Source organism: Lissotriton vulgaris, chromosome 6 (assembly GCF_964263255.1).
Source record: "Lissotriton vulgaris chromosome 6, aLisVul1.2, whole genome shotgun sequence".
NCBI classification, from domain to species: domain Eukaryota; kingdom Metazoa; phylum Chordata; class Amphibia; order Caudata; family Salamandridae; genus Lissotriton; species Lissotriton vulgaris.
In genome coordinates, this window is record NC_141694.1 from 1005072821 (window position 1) to 1005093177 (window position 20357).

The following is a 20357-nucleotide window of genomic DNA, read 5'->3' on the forward strand; positions in this document are numbered from 1 at the left end:
GTGGGATCCTTGCAGACGGCGCCTGAGACACCAAAGACGTGGCTGGGTAGCGCCGGACGGCCCCCCTCCCCTCATCGAAGGGCGAATACGGGAGAGTGACCTGAAGAGATCGCGAGTGTCGCCAGATCGGGTGACTGTAACGGTGAGCTCCCCCTGGTTCTTGCCTCTGACCGGGGGCGGAGCAGTTGTGTCCGGGATCCCGTCCAAAAGCGGTTTGCAGCGGATTGAATGGCGCAGTTGGGCCTAGGGACGAGCGGTGTCCGGCGGGAAGGGCCCGCATACCCCAGCGGGTGTAGTGACGATCCCGCCGGCCCTGGCCTGGAACTGCAGCCTTTGTGGGGCAGAGTCACATGTGGGGTCTGGATGCTGCTTGAGATTGTGCCCCGAAACCTACGACTGAGGCTGCAGCGGTGACTGGTTAAATGGGCCCTGAACAGTAGCCGCTTGGCCCTGTTAAGGAGATTGGAGCGGTGAGCGCTTGCGGCTGGCAGACAACAGGGAGCCTCTTGGTTGCTGCGCGGCCAGAGCGATTGGCCTGGAGCTGTTGGTGGCGGAGCGGAACAACTTGAGGAGGGCTTGGCGCCCGCCTGCTGGTGTGCCTGTGTGCTGCGAAACAGTGCCTGGTTGAAGCTGGGACGCGACCTGGTGGAGGCCGTGCTGGGGCTGTAATAGAGGTGGCTGTGGCATTAAATCGGATCATCTGGTGGTGTGTCCCCAGGCGACGCAGTGATTGGGGTCCCCTTGCGCCAGCAGAGCTCCCGGACTGGTGAATCACACTTGCCTAGGCCAATCTGGACACAGACATTTTAGCAGGGACTGGGAGGAAAAACGTGCGGGACCCGAGGTGCGCGCTGAGGCCTCTGGAGTGAAAAGGGGGAGGCCTGAGTCGAACAGCCTAGGAGCCTGTGGCATAGACTGCTCTGTGGTGGAACACTCCTTTGCTGACCTTCGTTTATAGAGCACCGGAAGCCCCCACACGGGTTGTTAGGAGGGGCCCTTGTCTTGGACAGGTGAGAATCTGGCAATATGGGCCAAGAAGACAGTGCCCGGAAACAGTTGCAGCTCCCCCCCCCCCCCCCACCCCCCCGGAACGATACAGTACAGCAACAACTCCGCAAAATATTGGAGGCTATAGCGGACACAAAGGCTACCCTCCATCAGGACATTAGCATTGTTGCAGTGGGCCTCGGCCTGCTGCTTGAGGAACACAGGAAGTTGTCGGAGAGGGTCAAAGAGACTGAGTCTAATGTTGCAGAACTGGCACCGGCCCAAAAGGCCTTGGAGCATCAGATGGGGGCCCTCACGGACAGGGTGTGTTGGCTAGAATGCAGAGCGGAAGATGCCGAAGGCAGCAATAGAAGAAACATCATCAGAATCCTGGGCCTGTCAGAAAGGACGGAGGGTGGCGACATGTTGTCCTTCTTGGAGGGCTGGCTCAGGAGTACAGTAGCGCCTGAGGAATCCCCCTTCTACACTCTGGAGAGGGCACATAGGCCACTTCTGAGATAGAGACCTCCTCCTGCAGAGGGCGAGAGCAGATGGCCCCTTCACGGTCGACAACAGCAGGGTCTCTCTCTTCCCGGACTACACATTGGCGGTACAGAGGAAGCGGGCCTCCTACCTAGAGGTCAAGAAGGCATTGAGAGAAGGCGGCCTCCAATACTCTGAAGTTCCCGGCCAGGTTGTGCATCATGTTGGTAGGGAACACTCACTTCTTAGACTGCCCTAAAGACGCATGGGATTGGCTGCAAATGTATAAGGACGAGACTCCTAGGGATAGGGGTGCTGGAGTCCTCATACGGAAGGCTGCAGAACTTGGTAAACGTCAGAGACGTCGACTTCGCAGGGGGACACCAAAGACACCATCCTCATCGCATACGGAGTAGAGAGCTGAGGCGGTGCAGGCCTCAGCGGAGCTAATGCAGAGTCGGAGTCCTGATTTGGAGGTGGCAGCCGGCTCCTCAAGATGGACAGATGGCGATGGAACTGACACTTCCCATAGCAACAGTGTGAAGCTGCCAGTGGTGACGCCCAATAGTGCGGACGATATTATTTGTTGTATTTGGTAAGCAAAGGCGGCTGTGTCATTTAGGAAGGGCACTGACAGATGGTTGTCTGTTCTAGGCCCAGTGCTGCTGTTCTACCCATGGGGTTGGTGCACTCTCACTGGTCGGGGCATCCCTCTCCAATTTTGTTTGGCTGGCCCCCGTTGAAAGCCGTACTAGGTTAAGGCCTCACTTAATACTAACCGTTTCACATGATGTTTGGGCGGCTGACCGTTGTCGGACGGCCCTGGAGTTGGGGAGTTGACCACCTTATGGGTCCTTTTGTTGGTTTGTAGGTCCTTTACGTTTGCAGAGGGGCGGGATGTTACGAGATAGGGGAGGGCACTAAGGGGGGCTCCCTAGACGACATACAGTGGGAAAGGCAGGGTCTCAAAGTGTTATACGGTTCCGAAAGTTGAATATCAGGGGGATGACGTCTATTGCAAAGCACCAAAATATCAACTCGTACCGGAGACAACAGGATATTCATATAGCGGTCCTGCAAGAAATACACCTGAGCAGCGAGGAGGCTTAAACAGAGATGGAAGAGCCAGGTCTTCACAACTACATACTCCGCCTTTGCCAGGAGGGTGCTCATCTGGGTCAAACCAGGGGTCCCTTTTGCCGTAGAGCGGTAGTGGCTGGATGCGGGAGGCAGATACGCACTGGTAGTTGGGAGGTTGGCGGCACAAGAGCTAACAGGGATCAGGTTGGCTATTTGGATTCCTTTTCTGCTGTACTAGCGGGTAATTTGAGGGGCAATCTGGCTTTCAGGGGGGGTTTAATAGTGTGGCGGACTGTCAGAAAATGAAGCTGGGGTGAAGAACGTTGGAACGTGTTCTTCTCTCTGCCGAACTTGCAGAGGCAGCTGGAAGTCAATGATCCCCAGAAACCATCCAATGAGTACTGAATCAGAAAACACTGGTACTCTTTAAATGACCTCAATGGAAGGGGGCTTAGGAACACACAATAACTAAAATAAAGAATTCAAATAAGATAAAATAAAGAAGGTAACAACTGGTGTGCGTTCGTCCTGGTGGAAAATGCAAACGCTGGGTCACTGAATCCTCTTTGTATGATGTAGTCCTTCAGAGGAAAAATGGAGACCAGCTCCTAGTTACACAAATGCACCAGAAAAACTGCTGACCTTACTTGTGGCTAACATCAAGGCATAACTGATTCTCAAATATCTGGAGGAACTGTTTGTCAGATACAGACTCCAGACAAATTATACACAGAAAGAAACCAATAATTACATCACTCACACTCTTGCACTCATATATAAACACTTCTTCTAAACCTATTAATTTTTAATAATACAAAAAGCGGAATCCCAAAAGGTTTGGGAGCGGTACCAAATCTTTTAGCCAAACAGGGAGATATATAGATATATATATATACAGGCTTTTAAAGGGTAAGAACGGAACCGGCATGCCAATGCAAACAGCTTTCGTGTCGAGTTATGCATGCCTGACGCGTTTCTGTGCTGCCGTACTTCATCAGAGGCTTCGACAGTCTTTCGTGCTGTTCTGACCCATACACACACAAGAAAAAATGTCACCCTTATGGGCTGCTCTGTTGAGCATATTGACTTGTGGGTGTTGTAGTCTGGATCAGCGAACTCTACCCTAATGGGTGCATGTAAATATTGCTGTTGCCAAAAAGTTCAGAGCCCACAGATGGGCCACCGCATGTGGGTGCAGTTCAATATCCCAAGCAGATGTCCCACATAGTGGCTCTGTGAACTACAGAGCCCGTGGCCCCCAACCTTAGTAGGGTGGTGCGTCCTTCGCGGCCGGGGACGCCGCGTAAAAAATGAAAGCTCCAAAGTTCCCCACCGGAACAAAGACGCACTCAGGCATCCGCTAGCACCAGGCTTTTAAAGGGTAAGAACGGAACCGGCATGCCGATGCAAACAGCTTTCGTGTCGAGTTATGCATGCCTGACGAGTTTCTGTGCTGCCGCACTTATCAGAGGCTTTGACAGTCTTTCGTGCTGTTCTGACCCATACACACACAAGGAAAAATGTCACTCTTCGATGGGCTACTCTGTTGAGCATATTGACTTGTGGGTGTTGTAGTCTGGATCAGCGAACTCTAAACTAATGGGTGCACGTAAATATTGTTGTTGCCAAAAAGTTCCGAGCCCACAGATGGGCCTCCGCATGTGGGTGCCGTTCAAGATCCAGACTACAACACCCACAAGTCAATATGCTCAACAGAGCAGCCCATCGAAGGGTGAAATTTGTCATATATATAGCATATTATATATATATATATATACACCCGTTGAAAATAAAGCGTCTTTCCGAAATACGAGGCCACGGCACCAGTGAGTTTCTTTTTCTCGTGTACTGGATTTTGAGTGGATATTGGAGGAGTGGCGTCCTCGCCGGGTTGCCCGTTGTCACACTGAGGCTCGATATGCTGCTAATTGCGCTGGAACTTTGACAAGAGGAATAGAGCCCACCCCCTGGAGCAGTACTGAAAGGTGCGGCGAAAAAGGACTGCGGTCGCCGGCGACGCTGAAATCTGTGTAGGTGAGCCGCTGGGAGACAGAGGGCTTTTCGAGTCACCGAGCGGGTTCCAGGATAACGGTGAGAAGCAGTATTGAGGCATCTCGTACTAAGCAACGGAGGGGGGGACGGCGATCTTTGGCATTTACAGACATCAGGTATTTTTGCAGACTTAGAAAACAGAAGCATCGGCTGAAGATTACAAGCCGTAAGGATCACCTTGTCACCATGGCAACGGAGAGGTGCAACAAGCGGAGAGAGGCAGCAAACAAGCTATTTGTGAGAACGGCGGTTCCAGGGACGAGCTCCTTGACGGGACAAACCTCAAATCAAGCGCCTGATGAAAAACGGAAGCTCTTGGATCTGCTACGAAAGCAATGAAAAAGGAGCAGTCAAAGGGCTGGGAAGCTTTATCACTTCAGCAATATGTGGATTTTGGAAGGATACCGCGTGGTTTACAAATTTACATAATTCCTACCTTCCAAAACCCTGACCCTGAGATGATCAATGAATGGATGAGTAACAACGAAGGGTGTTCGCTTAATATGTTGAAAATACTCATTAAATATGCAGAGAAAGATTGTGTGAAACTAAATGAAGAAATAGAGATAAGTGATAAATTGAAAGATCTATTGAGCACTGATGAATTTGACCAAGAAATGTTGAAAATCAATAAAATTTTAGAAAAAATTGAAGAAGAAATAAAGAACAAAAAAGTGACGAAATTTGAAAGAGATGAGGCAGATTATAATAAAGGACAAATCCTCACGTTTAGCAAAAAATCTGACCACCTGCGTAAGGAAAGTGCGGAGGCAGCAACAGCTGCTGCAGGGCAAGCTATAAACAAGGCATCTACCTCGAGTACTACAATTGTGGTTGATGTTGAAAATGAAAGGGTCAATGCAGAAGCCAATGCTGTTGATCATAATGCTCCCTCCGATACAGTAGGAGTAAAAGACAGATTTTTAAATGGAATATCCCGGATGGCCAAAGGAAGGGCCCAAAGCCAACGACAACACCAGCAGCCCGGGAAGAGGTCGTGGGCGAGGAGGCAGAGGCGGAAAAGTGAAAAACTTTGCCGCAAAGAGCACAGGAGAAACCCCAGTGGGAATGCTGACAAGGGGGAAACAAGCCAAGAAATGAAGACACAGAAAACTGTGGTATATCTTTCAAATTACTCTTTTTCTAAGACAGAAATGGCAATTTTATTAATTAGGAAACTAAAACTGAAAAAATAGTATGCTAATAGGAGGCACACAACCAATCCGAATGTCTCTGAGATCTGAGAGCAGGCGCAGATCATTCTTCTGTTAAAATACGTAAGCAACACTTCAGATTATTACCCGTACATCTCCTGGAAAAACAAGTACTTACTTAAAGCGCGGACAATAGAATAGGCACTATGTAAGCATGAACAGAGAAGGGGTAGAGAAAAGGAGATGAGATAAAGGGTAGAGAAAGGGAGAGAATGGAGAACGAAGACATGGAGTGAAAAGGGTGAACGCAAGAGAAGTTGAGAGGAAGAAAGAGGGTGCGAGAAAAGATGGAAAGAAAGAAAGAGAAGTGGAAACGCGAGACACGGCCTGGCGGCCGTGAAAGTGAAAGTACCGCCGTCCGGCCGTGGGCAGTGAATAAATTAGGGGAGGAGAAGAGCCTGAGGCAGAGCGCACGCTGGGGGAAGCTTGTGGGAGGGAGGCTGGAGGCTTTGATGTGCATTGTGCACGCGCTTTTTTCACGGGCACAGCATCAAATCGCCGCCGATGGTTAAGCTCTGGTTAAGCCCAAATATCTCTTGCAAGCTCAATGCACAAGCGCATTGACAGGCTCGACCTAAAAAGGTCAAATTACGCATCCTCGAACATCTAAGAGCTATTGCCAATAACGATAAACAGTACCCAGTTGCGCGCCATTTCAGCACGACACACAAACAAAACCAAAATCTGTTAAAATGTTGTGTGTTAGACTCGGTCCCTCTAAAGGAAAGGGGAGGGAATCAGTTTTGGAGTTACGCAAACTGGAATCCAGAATGATAATTAAGTATAATATCATGAACCCTTTTGGGCTAAATCAGGACGAGGAAATGGCAATACACCTGAGATAAGGAATGAACTAACCTGAACCGTACCTCTCTGTTGTTGCTCTTTGTTTTAAATGTTTTTATCAAGTTTCTTTTTTCACTTATTGTGTTACACACAGTGGTTTCTATTTTTAATAATTATAAATAGTATGGTTTTGTTACAGATGAGAAGATTGGTTAAAAATCAATGCAGTTGACTTGATGGAATTGGAGCTCATCCATTATTTGGTGGGAAGATAATGCAATTAGGATCTACATCTCCTTTTTCTGAAGATAATGAATTGCAAGTTGGGGCATGATTGATGTGATAGAGATAATAGAAAGATGTTCATTTCTTTTGAAAGTATGCAACTCCACTTGGGGACAATAAATTCACAATGCCCTTTTGTACTCACATATAAAGCACAAATTGCTTTTTATTTTCCTTATTATTATATAACTCGCTGCTAAATGCCCATTAATCCAAAGTTTACTTTCTGTCAAAACTTTAAATGTTTACCGAAATGTTTCTTCTATGTTTATGACAAACAGAACCACTGTACCTTTAAAAATGTAAATTCACTTGCAAAGCGTTACCCGTGATCAAGGAGTGAAGTAACTCCGAAACGAGGGGCACCCGTTGAAAATAAAGCGTCTTTCTGAAATACGAGGCCACGGCAACAGTGAGTTTCTTCTATATATATGCAATATATGTGGGTCAAGGAAAGATAATACTCAAGTAAACAGTGACAGTTTTCTATAAACAACAATAGTTTTTGGCAAGCTCCTGCATATTCATCCATACACAGGCGAAATCTTGTGCTTCAAATGCCACAATAATAATAAAAGAAAAACGTAAATTGTCTTGATGTAATAAACGGGAAAGCCTTCCGGTGACGTTGAACCCAATCACTGCACGAGGAAGCAGGGCAGAAATAGTATGGCCATAAATACAAACATGAATGGGGGTATGGAAGTAAATAGCACTTCACTTCCGACATCTGTCTCGCTCTCGTCCTGAAACACTGAACCAGAGCACCAACGGGAGCAAAGAAGAGCCCCAGGACCGCTCGGGCTGTGTAGTGATGAGATTCAGAAATGGGGGTGGTGATGAACAGAGTCTCTGAATTAAGCAGACCACTCTTACCCAGTCCAAAGATCAGGGCTTGATCCATCACCGTTATTTATCTCACTGCACCATCCCAGTTCAGAACCTGGCTATATGCAAATCGGTCTGTCCCTGGCCCAGTGCATCATGGGAACAGGGCAGACTAAACTACCAAGCCAATTCTTCACCAGAAAGGAGACAAGCTACCGGGGACCGGTTTCTGGCATTTCAGCCGCCTTCGGCCCGGCTTGCTTGAATCCTGATGGTGCAGTGAGAAAGGGACTCATGTCTGAGTATACCCTGCCACACCGGAAGCTTGTTTCCTTCCCAGTGAAAGAATTGGCTTGGTAGTTTGGTTTGCCCTGTTCCCATCATGCACTGGGACAGGAACAGACTAATTTGCATATAGCCAGGTTCTGAGCTGGGATGGTGCAGTGAGCTAAAAAACGGTGTTGGGTCTAGCCCTGATCTCTTGACTGGGTGAGAGTATTCTGCTTAATTCAGAAACTCTGTCCATCACCACCCCTTGTTGTTTAATTATTGTGTAGTGATGAGAAGCATTTGGGGCGTTGCTAGGCGGGGTTTAAATACCCATGGTGTGAGCCCCAGCTGCAGATGCTGTCATTGACGTGACCGGGACGTGCCGGTCCAGCAACTAAGGGCCTGCCATTTCTGCTGACACGTGGGGATGTTTGAAGGAAACAGGAGTCCCTATAGCTGGAGCCCAAGCTGTCCTAAGGGGCAAATGGTAAGACAGCTGCCGCGGGTCCCCTCGTCTGACGATTTTCACCCAGCTAGAGGAAAGATGTCTACGTGCAGCCCGGGGAATCCTGACATGTATGTTGTCACGGACCAGTCAAATCCTCCCTTAATTGGGTCTCAGCCACGCCGCACAGCATTGGGGTTTAGTGCATGGGTCACACACTGGGGTCTCAAAGATCATAGCCATAGGGAGTTCTCTTTCTTCTCACCGGTACACCAGGTGCATACTCGTTTAGATTTGTTCTAATGTTCCCCCGCATTTAATAGCACTGTCACCCATAATCAATACTTGGGACATACCCTGTCCGATCACAGTCCGTTGGTAATGACGTACCAATCCCCGAGAAGGCGCCCTCCGATCCCCACTTGGTGGCTTAGCCTGGCACTACTAGAGGACAAACCTTTACGCACGTCACTGCACACTCTCATAGATACATATTTCCCCATTATGCCAACACGGCCTCCTCCGTTGAGGTGGAATGGGAGGCATTCAAGGTGGTAGTGCAGGGTCATTGTATGGGACAGGCGACAGGAGCCTATAGACAGCTCCGTCGGGAGCTATTGGACTTGGAAGGGACCATCTGCGGCTTAGCTAACGCTCAGGGTACTGGGGACGCCACCCGAGTGGCACTACAGGCTGCAAGAGCGGAATATACTGATGCACTTGGGCGGCTACGCTGCTATAACCACAAGGATTACCTAGACAGGGTGCAGAGGGAGGAAGGTAAGGCGGGCTGCTCATTAGCTCTGTTAATTAGACCGGCGCTAGGGGGATCCCCCATCACACAAATAGGCCTAGACACCGGGGAGGTGGTGTACATCCAGGATGAGATCAATGACTCTTTTCTCACATTTTATGAACGATTATACGCGGCCCGATTACGGCTCCCCGATCGGTGGTGAGGGAATTCCTGGACCCTCTGCCCCTGTGAGTGTTGGAGAAAGAGAATTAAGACGGGTTGGGGGAACCCATAACCCTGATGGAGATTAAGGCTGCCATCCATGTGTTGGCTCCTGGCAGGATCCCGGGGTCGGATGGCCTTCCGGTCGAATTTTATCAAAGTTTCTCAGAGCTACTTGCGCCGCACATGGTCTCCCTCCCGAAATCTAAGATTCCCGGGACAGGAGTTAAAGAATTTAGGCCCCTCAACATAGATTTTAAGATTCTAAGCAAGGTGTTGGCAGGTAGGCTGTTACCGCACATGAAGACGTTAATACACTGATCAGAATGGGTTTATCCCTTCCCGTAACACCTCTTGTAATCTTCTCATGCTCTACTCTGTGATTTAACACTCCGAGACCCCGTCCAGATTTCAGGCCGCGGTGCTCTTGGTCGACCTGAAAAAAGCTTTTGACACGGTGGGGCGGGACTATCTATTCGAAGTGATGAGGCACACGGTCTTGGGAGAGGCCTACTGCAAGGGTTAGAACAGGCAGAACAATCTCCAGAGAGTATAAGGTGTTTCGGGGGACTAGGCAGGGGTACCCCCTTTCCCCCCCTCCTATTCGCCATGGCAATTGAACCCCTTGCTGAGAGACTTCGCCTGGGATGGGACGGGATCGGGCTTAATATTGGAGGGCGGACGCACCATATTTCCCTTTATGCAGATGACCTTTTGTTATACCTGTCAGATGTAGTTGAGGGTACCTCAACAGCTATACGTATTTTAGAAGATTTTGCAGGCCTATCGGGCCTAAGAGTCAACAAAGCGAAGACGTTCCTGTTCCCGGTTGCGGGCCCTGCCCCCAGGCGGGACACCTTGATGGCAGACATATCATGGGCCCAGAATAAGTTTAAATACCTGGGCATAAATATATTCCATTCGCTCAATGACCTGAAGGAAGGCAACCTGGGTAGAGCGTTACGCGCGTGCGTACACTTTTGGCGTACGATGCATTTGCCTGTGATGTCCCGGATCTCACTATCTAAAATGGTCATGCTTCCCCACCTAGTGTACTTCTTTGTCAATCTTCCGGTTCTCATGCCTGGCGCCTGGTTTCGTTCCCTGAACACCCTACTGAGAGACCTTGTGTGGGGCAATGGGCGCCCTAGGGTGTCTCTCACAACGTTACAACGCCCCGTCTCTGAAGGTGGACAGGGAGTACCGAACTTTAAATTTTATATGTTGGCTGGTCAGTTACAGTGGCTGGCTCAATGAATAGAGGGAGTGAACGAGGATGGGACATTGTCGCACCCAGCTTCTCACCCTAGCTTAATGGCGAAATGACGAATACCAACGACGCCCACCCCGTACAGCTCCTTACTTCAGCGCACTGCCTTCCAAGCCTGGAGGTGCTGCCAGAGTAGATTACGGCGACTTGTCAAGTACACTCCTATGTTGGCCCTCGTGGGTCTGCCACATGGCGATCAACAGTCTGTCTTCACTAATGAGAAATTGGCCCCTTGGACAGAGGCTGGGCGCGATAATGTTGGGGGTTGTTTTCTGGACAAATCCCTGCTCCCATTTAACGGGCTTATGGAAGAATGTGGTCTACCCCCAGGCCAGTACCTGCGCTACGAGGCCCTGGCTCGAACGTTTGCTCAGCTGTGGAACAAAGGGAGAGATGAGCAGAAGTCGCATCCAGTATTGCATGCCTTATTCACACTTGGGACGGCGGGGCACCTAGTGAAATGGTTTTGCGTGGCCCTGCAATCGGTGTCTGTACGCCCCTTATATAAGCTACAGGCAAAATGGGATAGGATCGGAGACAGAGTCCTTACAGATGCGAAGTGGCGGAGGATTCTGTACTATCACAAGAACATTTCTCACAATACAAGACTCAAATACATACAGATCAATTACACGCACATGGCTTACATGACACCTCACCGCCTTACTGTGACCTATGAGGGGTGGGGGTGTCCGTGGCTGTCCTCGGTGCTTATATCCAGATGCGGACTTCGGCCACATGACCTGGGACTGTCTGGGCTTACGGCCATTCTGGGGGGCCGTGCTCGGTAAGCTCGCTGCGGTGTTGGACAGAGTGCTGCCCTCCAACATGTCTCTTGGGTCTCTTTCCCAGGCCGCCAAAACGTAAAGTAGGTAATAGGCTAGTGGATTTCACGCTAGGTCTGGCGAAACGTTGCATTGCGATGGAGTGGAAATCTCAGAGGGGACCTGCATTTGAGACCTGGATCAGGGACGTCATCATGTCGGCTGGAGCGGAAGGTAGGGCACTCAGCTGGGAGGAATCTATGGGCACGAGAAAGCACCCAATTGCCGGTCAATAGAGGGAGGTGAGGGCGACTTGGAAAAACCCTGAGGGGCCTGCGACTTGTGAGTCAGATCGGATTCTGGGCAGAGTCCCCGCCGCTCAGGTTCACGGTGTCTTTCAAGACAGCACTGGGAGCTGACCTGCATAATATTGAATACCGTATTGGAATAAGTACTCCGTACACTCTGTCTTGGTGAGGCGGCTTAGACAGCGGTTAGAGGTTCTCTCTTTACCCCCCCATGCTCCAAGCCTTCATCTGGGAAACTTCATTATGCTATGCCTCCCCCTCACGCAAGTTATGTCTGTTAGGATATGCTTTGCCTCTCTGCATAAGGCCCTTTTGTTTCCTCATTGTTTATTTTGGGAAGGTTGTTTGCAGTCTCTTTTTTTATTATGACTGTTTTTAAACAAATGAAGTGGCATGTAGACGATTGAGACTGTTATACATGTACTTGATCCGCTGGTGGACACTCTCTTTTGTCAATTACTTAGAACAAACACGTACTAGGGATTATGGACAACATCTGCAAGTGGCAGATACGTGTCGGTGCTTGGTTGGAATGTCACCTTCTGTGTCCATGGACTCTGTGATGTAAGCTGGACTCATTTCATGATTGTGATTATGGATACTAAAGGGGGTATCTCACTGATCCTCCAATATGCCCATTGAGTAACTTGGTTTTAATAATGATTCGGCATCATTAATGTTATGTATGTAGAACATATAAAAATGCAAATAATAATACTTCAACAAAAACGAAAACTGTCTGCTCTTCATTCTTCGTGTTGTATTGAAGGATCTCTGTGATGACTTCCACCTGCTGCCAAGACCAGACCATAAGATGGCAAGAGGAGCCCGCATCTTGGAAACCAGGAGGGACACCAACAAGTAGGTTATCCCTGTCTCGAAGCTCCATATTAGGGTCAGAGGGTGGAATGAGATCGGAGGGATGAAGGGGACAGAAAACAGGCCCCCCGCCCATGGGGGCATGTATTTTTATCAGGATTCTGGCCCACGCACGGGCTCGAAACTTGATGAAAAATACATTTCCCCTGGGCCGGCAATAGGATACAAATAAATGCCCCCCTGGGCCTGTCGCCCAAGTGCCAGTGCAAGGGTGTGCGGTAAGGTTGTTTCCAAATACAATGGTGGTGGTAGAGGCTGGTGTTTAGCAGTAGGGACGGTGGCATCGCAGTGGTCAGTTTGTTGGGGAGGAGTGGCAGAGTAGAGGGTAGCATTTTGGCAGAAGCAGACAGGGTAGTGTTTCAGGGTGGGGGGGTAGGATGATATGAAAAATAATCAGTCTGCTCCAACTCAGTGCTGTTCTTTTGTAGAGTCTCGGAGGAAAGATTCTGCTGGTTCTAGAGTCGGTGGGCTGTCTAGTAACTACAATATATGTTTGCTGCTGCACAGCTCAGGTAAGTCTTGGGTTATGAACACGTCTGGGGAGATGTATAATGCATAGGCTAAAGCGCAGAACCTCGAGGGCTGGATCCATAGGTGAGACGTCCTACTTTCAATGGGTAGGAGAAACGGGAGTGCCTCCACACGTTTGCATCATGTCTACCCTACCTTGCAATTAGGGAGATGGGACTTTTCAGAGGGGTAGCCCATCGTCAACTCATGGTTTTATTGTAATTGTATTGTAATTGCATTTCTATAGCGCTCACGACCCCTGATGATGCATCAAAGCACTTTACGCCGGGAAGCACGCTGCTCCAGGACCCAAGGTTGATGGTTAGTTCAGTGTTATTGGTTAATGTTTGTTATTTATTGGGATTAGTCTTGCAAACTCAAAGCAAACCATTCCATGCAGTCCTTTGTTTTTTTTATGGTGGACTAAAGTATAAGTGGTCGGTCGGAATGACTACTGCTAGACCACCGATCCAACCAGGTCAGTTGATTTGCTCAAGGGCTGAAAGACAAAAATATTGGCTGGACGCATATGCTGAGAAAATACATAGGAAATAATGTACACATTGAAAATGAGATTCTGGGGTTCATCCTCAGGTTTGACTCACAGTATTAATTATACAGCAGCGTGGGATACATTTAAAAGCCTCTGGTATGCATTGGTGTTAGTAGTGCCCTCTTTCTGCATGGTTGCCCCCACTTTTTGCTGATGTGCTTTGACTGAGTGTGCCCTGGGCACCTGCTTATCAGGTACCCAGGGCCTATGTTCTTTCCCTAAAACTGCATTGAAAACAAAACCCAATTGGCATCTCTGGCCAGAGGTCAGCCTCTGGTAAATGGTACCACAGGTAACCAGGGCACTGTGACCAGAGAAAACCTCTAACGGCTGCAGCACTTATTCGCCACCCTTAGAGGTCCTGTACCATTACACTCACACACTGCCTTAGCAAGCAGCGTGTTTTGGTACACGACAAAGTGAAGTGTCGACATAGCACACATCCTGGCATAAATCAGTCACCCTTCTGGCTGGGTGCACTATACCAGTGGTTTGAGTACAGATACATGAGCCCTGTACCCCTACAGTGTCTAACTCCATTCTTAGACATTGTAAGTTCAGTGCTGCCAATAAAAGTACATGGTGCTGGGAGCTTGTCATTACGAACTCCACAGCACCATAATGGCTACACTGAAAACTGAGAAGTTTGGTCCAACTTCTCAGCACATTAAACCCATACTGATGCCAGTGTGGGATTAAATGAAAAAACGCACACAGAGGGCATTTTAGAGATGCCCCCTGAAAAACAACCTACCTCTAGTGTACAGGCTGAGTGGCTGCTTTCAGCTGCCACCACCAGACATGTTTCTGGACCCCTGTTTCGATGGCCTGCGGCTCGGGGGCCTGACACAATGTACATCCAGGGATGAGGTACCAAGCCTCCTCCCCCAGGATGGGCAGGGTTCAAGAAGGTGAACCTTCAAAGGCTTGCCGCCTTTGAGAGCTTCCCCAGGGCACCTGCTGCTTTCAGCAACTTGTCCCCGATGGTTCTGACCCCAACTTTGGGCTGGAGAACTGGCAGGAAAAACAAGTGAGCAAGAGGTGTGCCCACCTCTGCTAACTCCACCCCTCAGGTGGGGGGGCTAGGTGAAGAACAACTCGGTCCCCACCATCTTGCAGATGAGTGGGCGCAGCCAACCAGGGATACGCTTATGCCCTATGGAGGATGGTATAATGGTGGTTGTACCCATCCCAGGGCAACACACCCCAGGGAAGGGACCCATTGGTCCAAACCTTTTTACCTACCTGTAACGCCCCTAAATCTAGTATTTTGGGGCACCCCTGAACCTTGCTTCTTCAGACAAGAACCTACAAAAAGAAAAAGAACCAAACCACCATGCCGGAGCTAACAAGAGGACATTAAACCAAGCATCATTCAATTGGGTATTTATAGCATTATTTCGGGATTTATATATCCTAGGGTTTTTTACCACTACAGTTGAAAGATTAATATTAAGAGTAACATTATTATTATTATTATACTCGGCTATGTTGCAAAGAACCAGTGGCTTATTTTGTCATCACCAGGGAATTGTCTACCATTTTAAATACAGCGGTGTACAACTTAAATATAGTATGTAAGGTGTACTTAACAAATGCCTACTCTCACAATGTAGATTTCCATTGTTATAGAATTGAGTTGACCACTTTTTCCTCCCAGTAAATCAACATTAACACAGTCATGAAACAGCCTCACCTTAGGCGGCAATGTGTCATTTTCGTTCTTGAGGACAAATCTTCCCTCTCGGTCATCCTTGTTCCAGTTCAGCTGCACAACAAGTGGCTTCTCGTCCATATCCAATCTTCTTTCTTCTTGAAAACAATAAACAAGCAATTACAAAGTATCCCATTACTAACAAAAGCAGTGAACATGCAACTATAAAAAGAGAGTATTTATTTCCTTCCTCTTTACTCAGCTTTGTATGTTGTAGATTAAGCTGATCTCTTATGCTAATATAGTATAATTTAGTTAGATTCATAATTTTTTGAGATAAAGATTCCGTTGTTACCCCACCAAGTCAATTTTGCTTAATGGGCACTTGAAATATGCGGACATCTAAAACATATCTTTTTTTTGTAAATCTATTAGATTGATTTTGTATTTTTACAACATAACGCAAATATATATGCAGGCACTGCTGGGCATTCCAGTTGTTACATAAGGTACGGTACATGTACATTTGTATGTTCTTATTACATTCCCAAGGCAGGATAAATGCTGTAAAAACAAGACTTGTAGGGTCATTTGCAATTCGTACCCGAAAGGTGGGCAAGGGAAGAGAAGCGCGACCAAAGTCATGTCAGTTACATAATAGCTTACATTCCTGTTTGCCCTCTGGAGTAAATATGTTATTACATGCCTACCTCTGCACACTTTTACATGTGTAAACATACAGATAAAGTGGTCGTACTGGTGCTCGTAAACAGCTAGGCGACAGTAATAGATTCATAAGAGAGCAAAAAAGAAAAGATTTGCATAAAATGACTGCAAAAGAGAGAAGGGACGAAAAGGAAACGTGTATAACAATTGCTCAGCCCTCAACCCCTCCCCGTTTAAATGTGCAGTGTTATAGGCTACTCTTACCGCTGGCAGCTACTAGCTACCCCCCATCTAAAGTGTGAGGTTGTATATTGACACAGTCACCACATATTTGCCAGTAAAAGGGCGACGTAGTGTATTTGCTGTCTCAGTTTGCATGCATGCTAGCTACCTACAGCCTGTGCATCAGGCTCGCCTACATTTCATTGTAATTCAGTGTAGAGTGTGTCCCAGTATGTTGCGATAGGAACCGTACTCTGTCCCAGGGTTTCTTCACATCTGATGGCGAGGCCTTCCGCCTTGGCCCATGCGAGCATGGAGTTCCGTCAAGCCTGTATATGGGAGGAGTCTGGCACTTTTCACCTTTTACTTATCAGCCTCTTGGCCACTATCATTCCCAGGTCTAAAAATATGATTGTGACTTTCGTGTCCTGCGTAACTTGTGCAAAAAACAGGTGGGGCATTCGAAAGGCAGCTGCCGACCAGTACAAGTGTGCAGTAGTGCAGCCACTTCACTCCAGTATGTACCCACCCTGGTGCAGCTCCAAAGCATATGCATTAAGTCAGCCCCATTCTCAGCGCACCTCGGACATTTTGCATCTCCACGACTAAAATATTGATTAATTTTCACAGGCGAGAGATATGGACTATGTATAACTGTATCTGCCAGAAGTGCATATACCAGGGGATGCGTGTTGGGCTCTCAAGAACCCGGGCCCACTCCGTGACGGTAAATTGGTGATCCAGGTCCCACTCCCAATTTTGACGAAGTGTATCGAGGCTGATCGCTGCATGAGTTCCGAGTGAGGCTGCAAACCAGGACGTTAGATGCCTGCCCTGTCCCATGATGTGCAAGTACTGCATGGTGAGATGCGTCCGCGGCTCTGTAGTGACATTTCCCCATTTAGTTGTGAGTGAGGCCACCAGCGAGCATTGGGCGAGGAATTGCCCTGGTGGCAGTCCCTCTTTTTCTACTAGCGTTGTGTATAGTGTGAGCGCCCCCTCGTGGTATAGGTCCCCAGGTGTTTGGCTGCCGTTCTGTCATCTCGATTGCTGGCACAGTAAGTGCCGCCAGCCCACTGGAAGTTCCCTCTAAGGGTATCGCCGGCGCATATGGGATCACATTATGCGTTAAGTATAGATTCCTTCTAAAGCATTTATGGCCCACAGCAAGCAGCAAGGGTTCCAGTGGTCTCAGTCGTGCGCCTGGGTGGGATAGCCTGACTACTTGCTCCAGAAGGTAGGGCGGCTGCCTAGTTGCAGTGTCTGCCCAGTGACGACCTGACAGCCACCGGGAGATCCACTGCAGCTGAGAGGCTAGGTAGAAATGTTCTAAACAAGGAGCCGCCAGCCCACCTTGGTCCGTGGGTAAGTACAGTTTTTTCAGTGCCAGTCTATGTCTGGCGTTGCTGTAGATGAAATCCCAGATCTGTTTCTGTAAGGTGGTGAAGAAGGAGGCTGGCACGTATACTGGCAAATATAAAAAAGTAGTATAGAAGCTGCAGGAGGATCACCATTTTAGTGAGTGCTATCCTACCCGTTACAGCCAGTGGCAGCGTGCTCCAAAACCGCATCTGCGATTTGATGGACGTCACCGCCCTCCCCAGGTTCCCATCAAAGAGATCATCTGACTAGCGGTAGATCTGGATTCCCAGGTAGCGGAACGTGTCTGGCTTCCACTACATTTGTTTGCAACTCATGGTGAGACCCTGGTCTCGGAGCCCCCCCCTTGAATGGGTAGCGGCAGGATTTGTCTACATTCACTTTTAGCCTGGAGAGTACAAGAAAATCTTCCAGCAATTGGGCCAGTTGGGCAGGGACTTGGTTAATATCTCTGATGTAAATGAGATCTTCTGCATAAAGCGACACCTGATGAGTGGCATCCCCTAGGGGCACCCCATCTCCTATCTGGATGTGCAGCGCCTCCGCCAGCGGCTCCATTGCGAGCCGCAAACAGTAAGGGGGGGGCAAAGGGCACCCCTGTGTACCTCTCTGTATCGTAAGGGAATACGAGATGTAGGGGCCTAATTTGACTCTGACTGTGGGGCCAGTGTGGAGAAGGCATGTTAGTTGAATGAAGACTGGGCCTAGATCAAATTTCTCAAGTACTGCACACAGGTAGTTCCACTTCAGGTAACCAAAGGCCTTTTCCAGGTCCAGTACAAGGCACCCCGCCCTTGGCCATTCCCCTACCGCATATGTTGCCACCCTGAAGAAACGCCGCAGGTTGAGTGAAGTACTGCAAGCTGGCACAAAGCCATTCTGGTCTGTATGGACCAACGTTGGGACTACTTGTGCCAACCTGTCCGCTAGCACCTTTGCGAGTTTCTTATAAGCAGTGTTGAGCAGAGTCGAGGGCCTATACGAGCCCATCTCCACAGGATCTTTGCCAGGCTTTAACAACGACACCAGGTGTCCTTCGGGCATAGAGGGAAGGCGTTGCTAGGTCCCTAGTGCAGTAGTGAGCACAGTACTAAGGCGCTGCACCAGAGAGACGCCGTATGGTATATGTACTGGGGTGAATGTATAACATTGTTCTGCATTCTGTCCACCAACTGTTTTTGCATTTATAGTATTCTGCCGGCAGCCCGCCCGGCCCTGGGGTCTTCCCAGAAGCTAGGGATTGTATGGCATCTCCGACCTCTTCCAGCAAGATCTGTTCATTGAGCGTCCCCCTATGTTCCCCTGTCACTAAGGGCAGCTGTAAACTGCCAAGAAACCTTGCCAGGTCACCTTAATCACAGCTACTGCGGGACTGATAAAGGCGTGCATAGTGTTGTGTCCGGGCCTAATGTATTTCACGTTGCGTGACTAACATCCGCCCTGTGGATGCCCGTAACGTCCCAATTGGGGTGTGAGCGTTTTCTTGCCAGATCAGCCAGGCTAGCAATCTGCCTGCTTCATCTGCTGCAGTGTGTGCTTGGGCTGTGTGCGCGGGCTGTGTGCGCAGTCTAATTGTGGCAGCAAAGTTGTTCCATATGGTCCGTGTGCTCTTAGCGTAGCGTTTCTAGGCGTCACAAGTCTCTACCCGCCCCCTTCGTATCGAATCAGCTGGGTTTCGATTTTTGCAAGGGAGTGAGATCACTGCTTACAGACATTCGAAGTGGCTCCCATGCAATGGACTCTGACACTTTAAACGCTTACCATTCTATAAGCGCATCGCTAGCTGTGCCTTCATTCAGTTCAAAGTACGCTAATATTGCTGTCCCCAGTGATAAACGAAACGCCGGGTCGTCCAGTGATCTGGGCTGGAAACCCCACATGAGGACCGGGGGGGGGGGGGGGGGGGGGGCACTGTGCCTCCCACCCGAGCTGCATCAACAGGGGATTATGATCAGAGTGGGTCCAACCTAGATATTCAACATTTTGAACGAATGGGAGTAAAGCCTGCGATCCTACCAGTCTGTCCAGGCATACATGTAGCCAGTGCACTCCCGAATAGTGAGAGTATATGCGAACGGTGGAATTAAGAATTCGTCACACATCAAGTAGGGCTCAATGCGCAAGCCAGCTTGAGAGGGCCTGTTCGTTGGACCCAGAAGGGGTTCTGTTAATGGGCGGGAATGACCTATCTAGATCCACATTGAGCACTGAGTTAAAATCTACCCCCTTCCCCCCCACTCCACCCAGCAGCCAGGGGATCCCACTCAATTGAGCTACCACCTCAGATATGCGTGCGAGAAAGGAGGCCGGGTCTGAGTTATCAGCATGGAGGGAGCCTAGCAATATCTCTTGGCCTTTCGGGCGTCCCTTCACAAAAGTGCACCTGTTCTCTGCGTCACTTGTGTCCTCCTCGTGCACAAACGGGCATCTAAAACGTATCCTTAAGAATACATGCACACACCCATACAATACATATAACTACATGTTCTTTACCACCTCAGCTAAGGTTCAACCAAGCCAAAGGAAGAGGCAGTTAGCCCTGGTTATAACAGTTTGCTATCTGAAGAAGCCTTACATTGAACTCTTTCCGCGCAGTATCTCAAACTTTATTTTCCATCAGATTGTGCTTGTAAGGCAAAGGTTTGAGACAAGCACCAAACCATGGGCTTTAAATGTAGAGTGCTATCTGATTATCTATGCCAAGAGGGAAACATTTGGCACAACCCAAAAACGGTCATTTAGAAAGTACCTTATATCAGTAAG

The 20357-nt window shown here is 48.8% G+C and overlaps 1 protein-coding gene across 18 annotated transcripts in view; it reads right to left on the reverse strand.

The window, feature by feature from the left end:
* Positions 1-20357, reverse strand: part of AFDN (afadin, adherens junction formation factor) — a 2152715-nt gene that overhangs the window by 1983999 nt on the left and 148359 nt on the right. For 10 of the 18 annotated variants that reach the window (XM_086927058.1, XM_086927052.1, XM_086927061.1 and 7 more), the window contains exon 3: positions 15369-15484. In XM_086927058.1, coding sequence (XP_086783184.1) covers positions 15369-15484 — 116 coding nt within the window. The remainder of the gene's footprint in view (positions 1-15368; positions 15485-20357) is intronic. The other 8 variants (XM_086927064.1, XM_086927054.1, XM_086927053.1 and 5 more) reach the window with 1 other exon arrangement.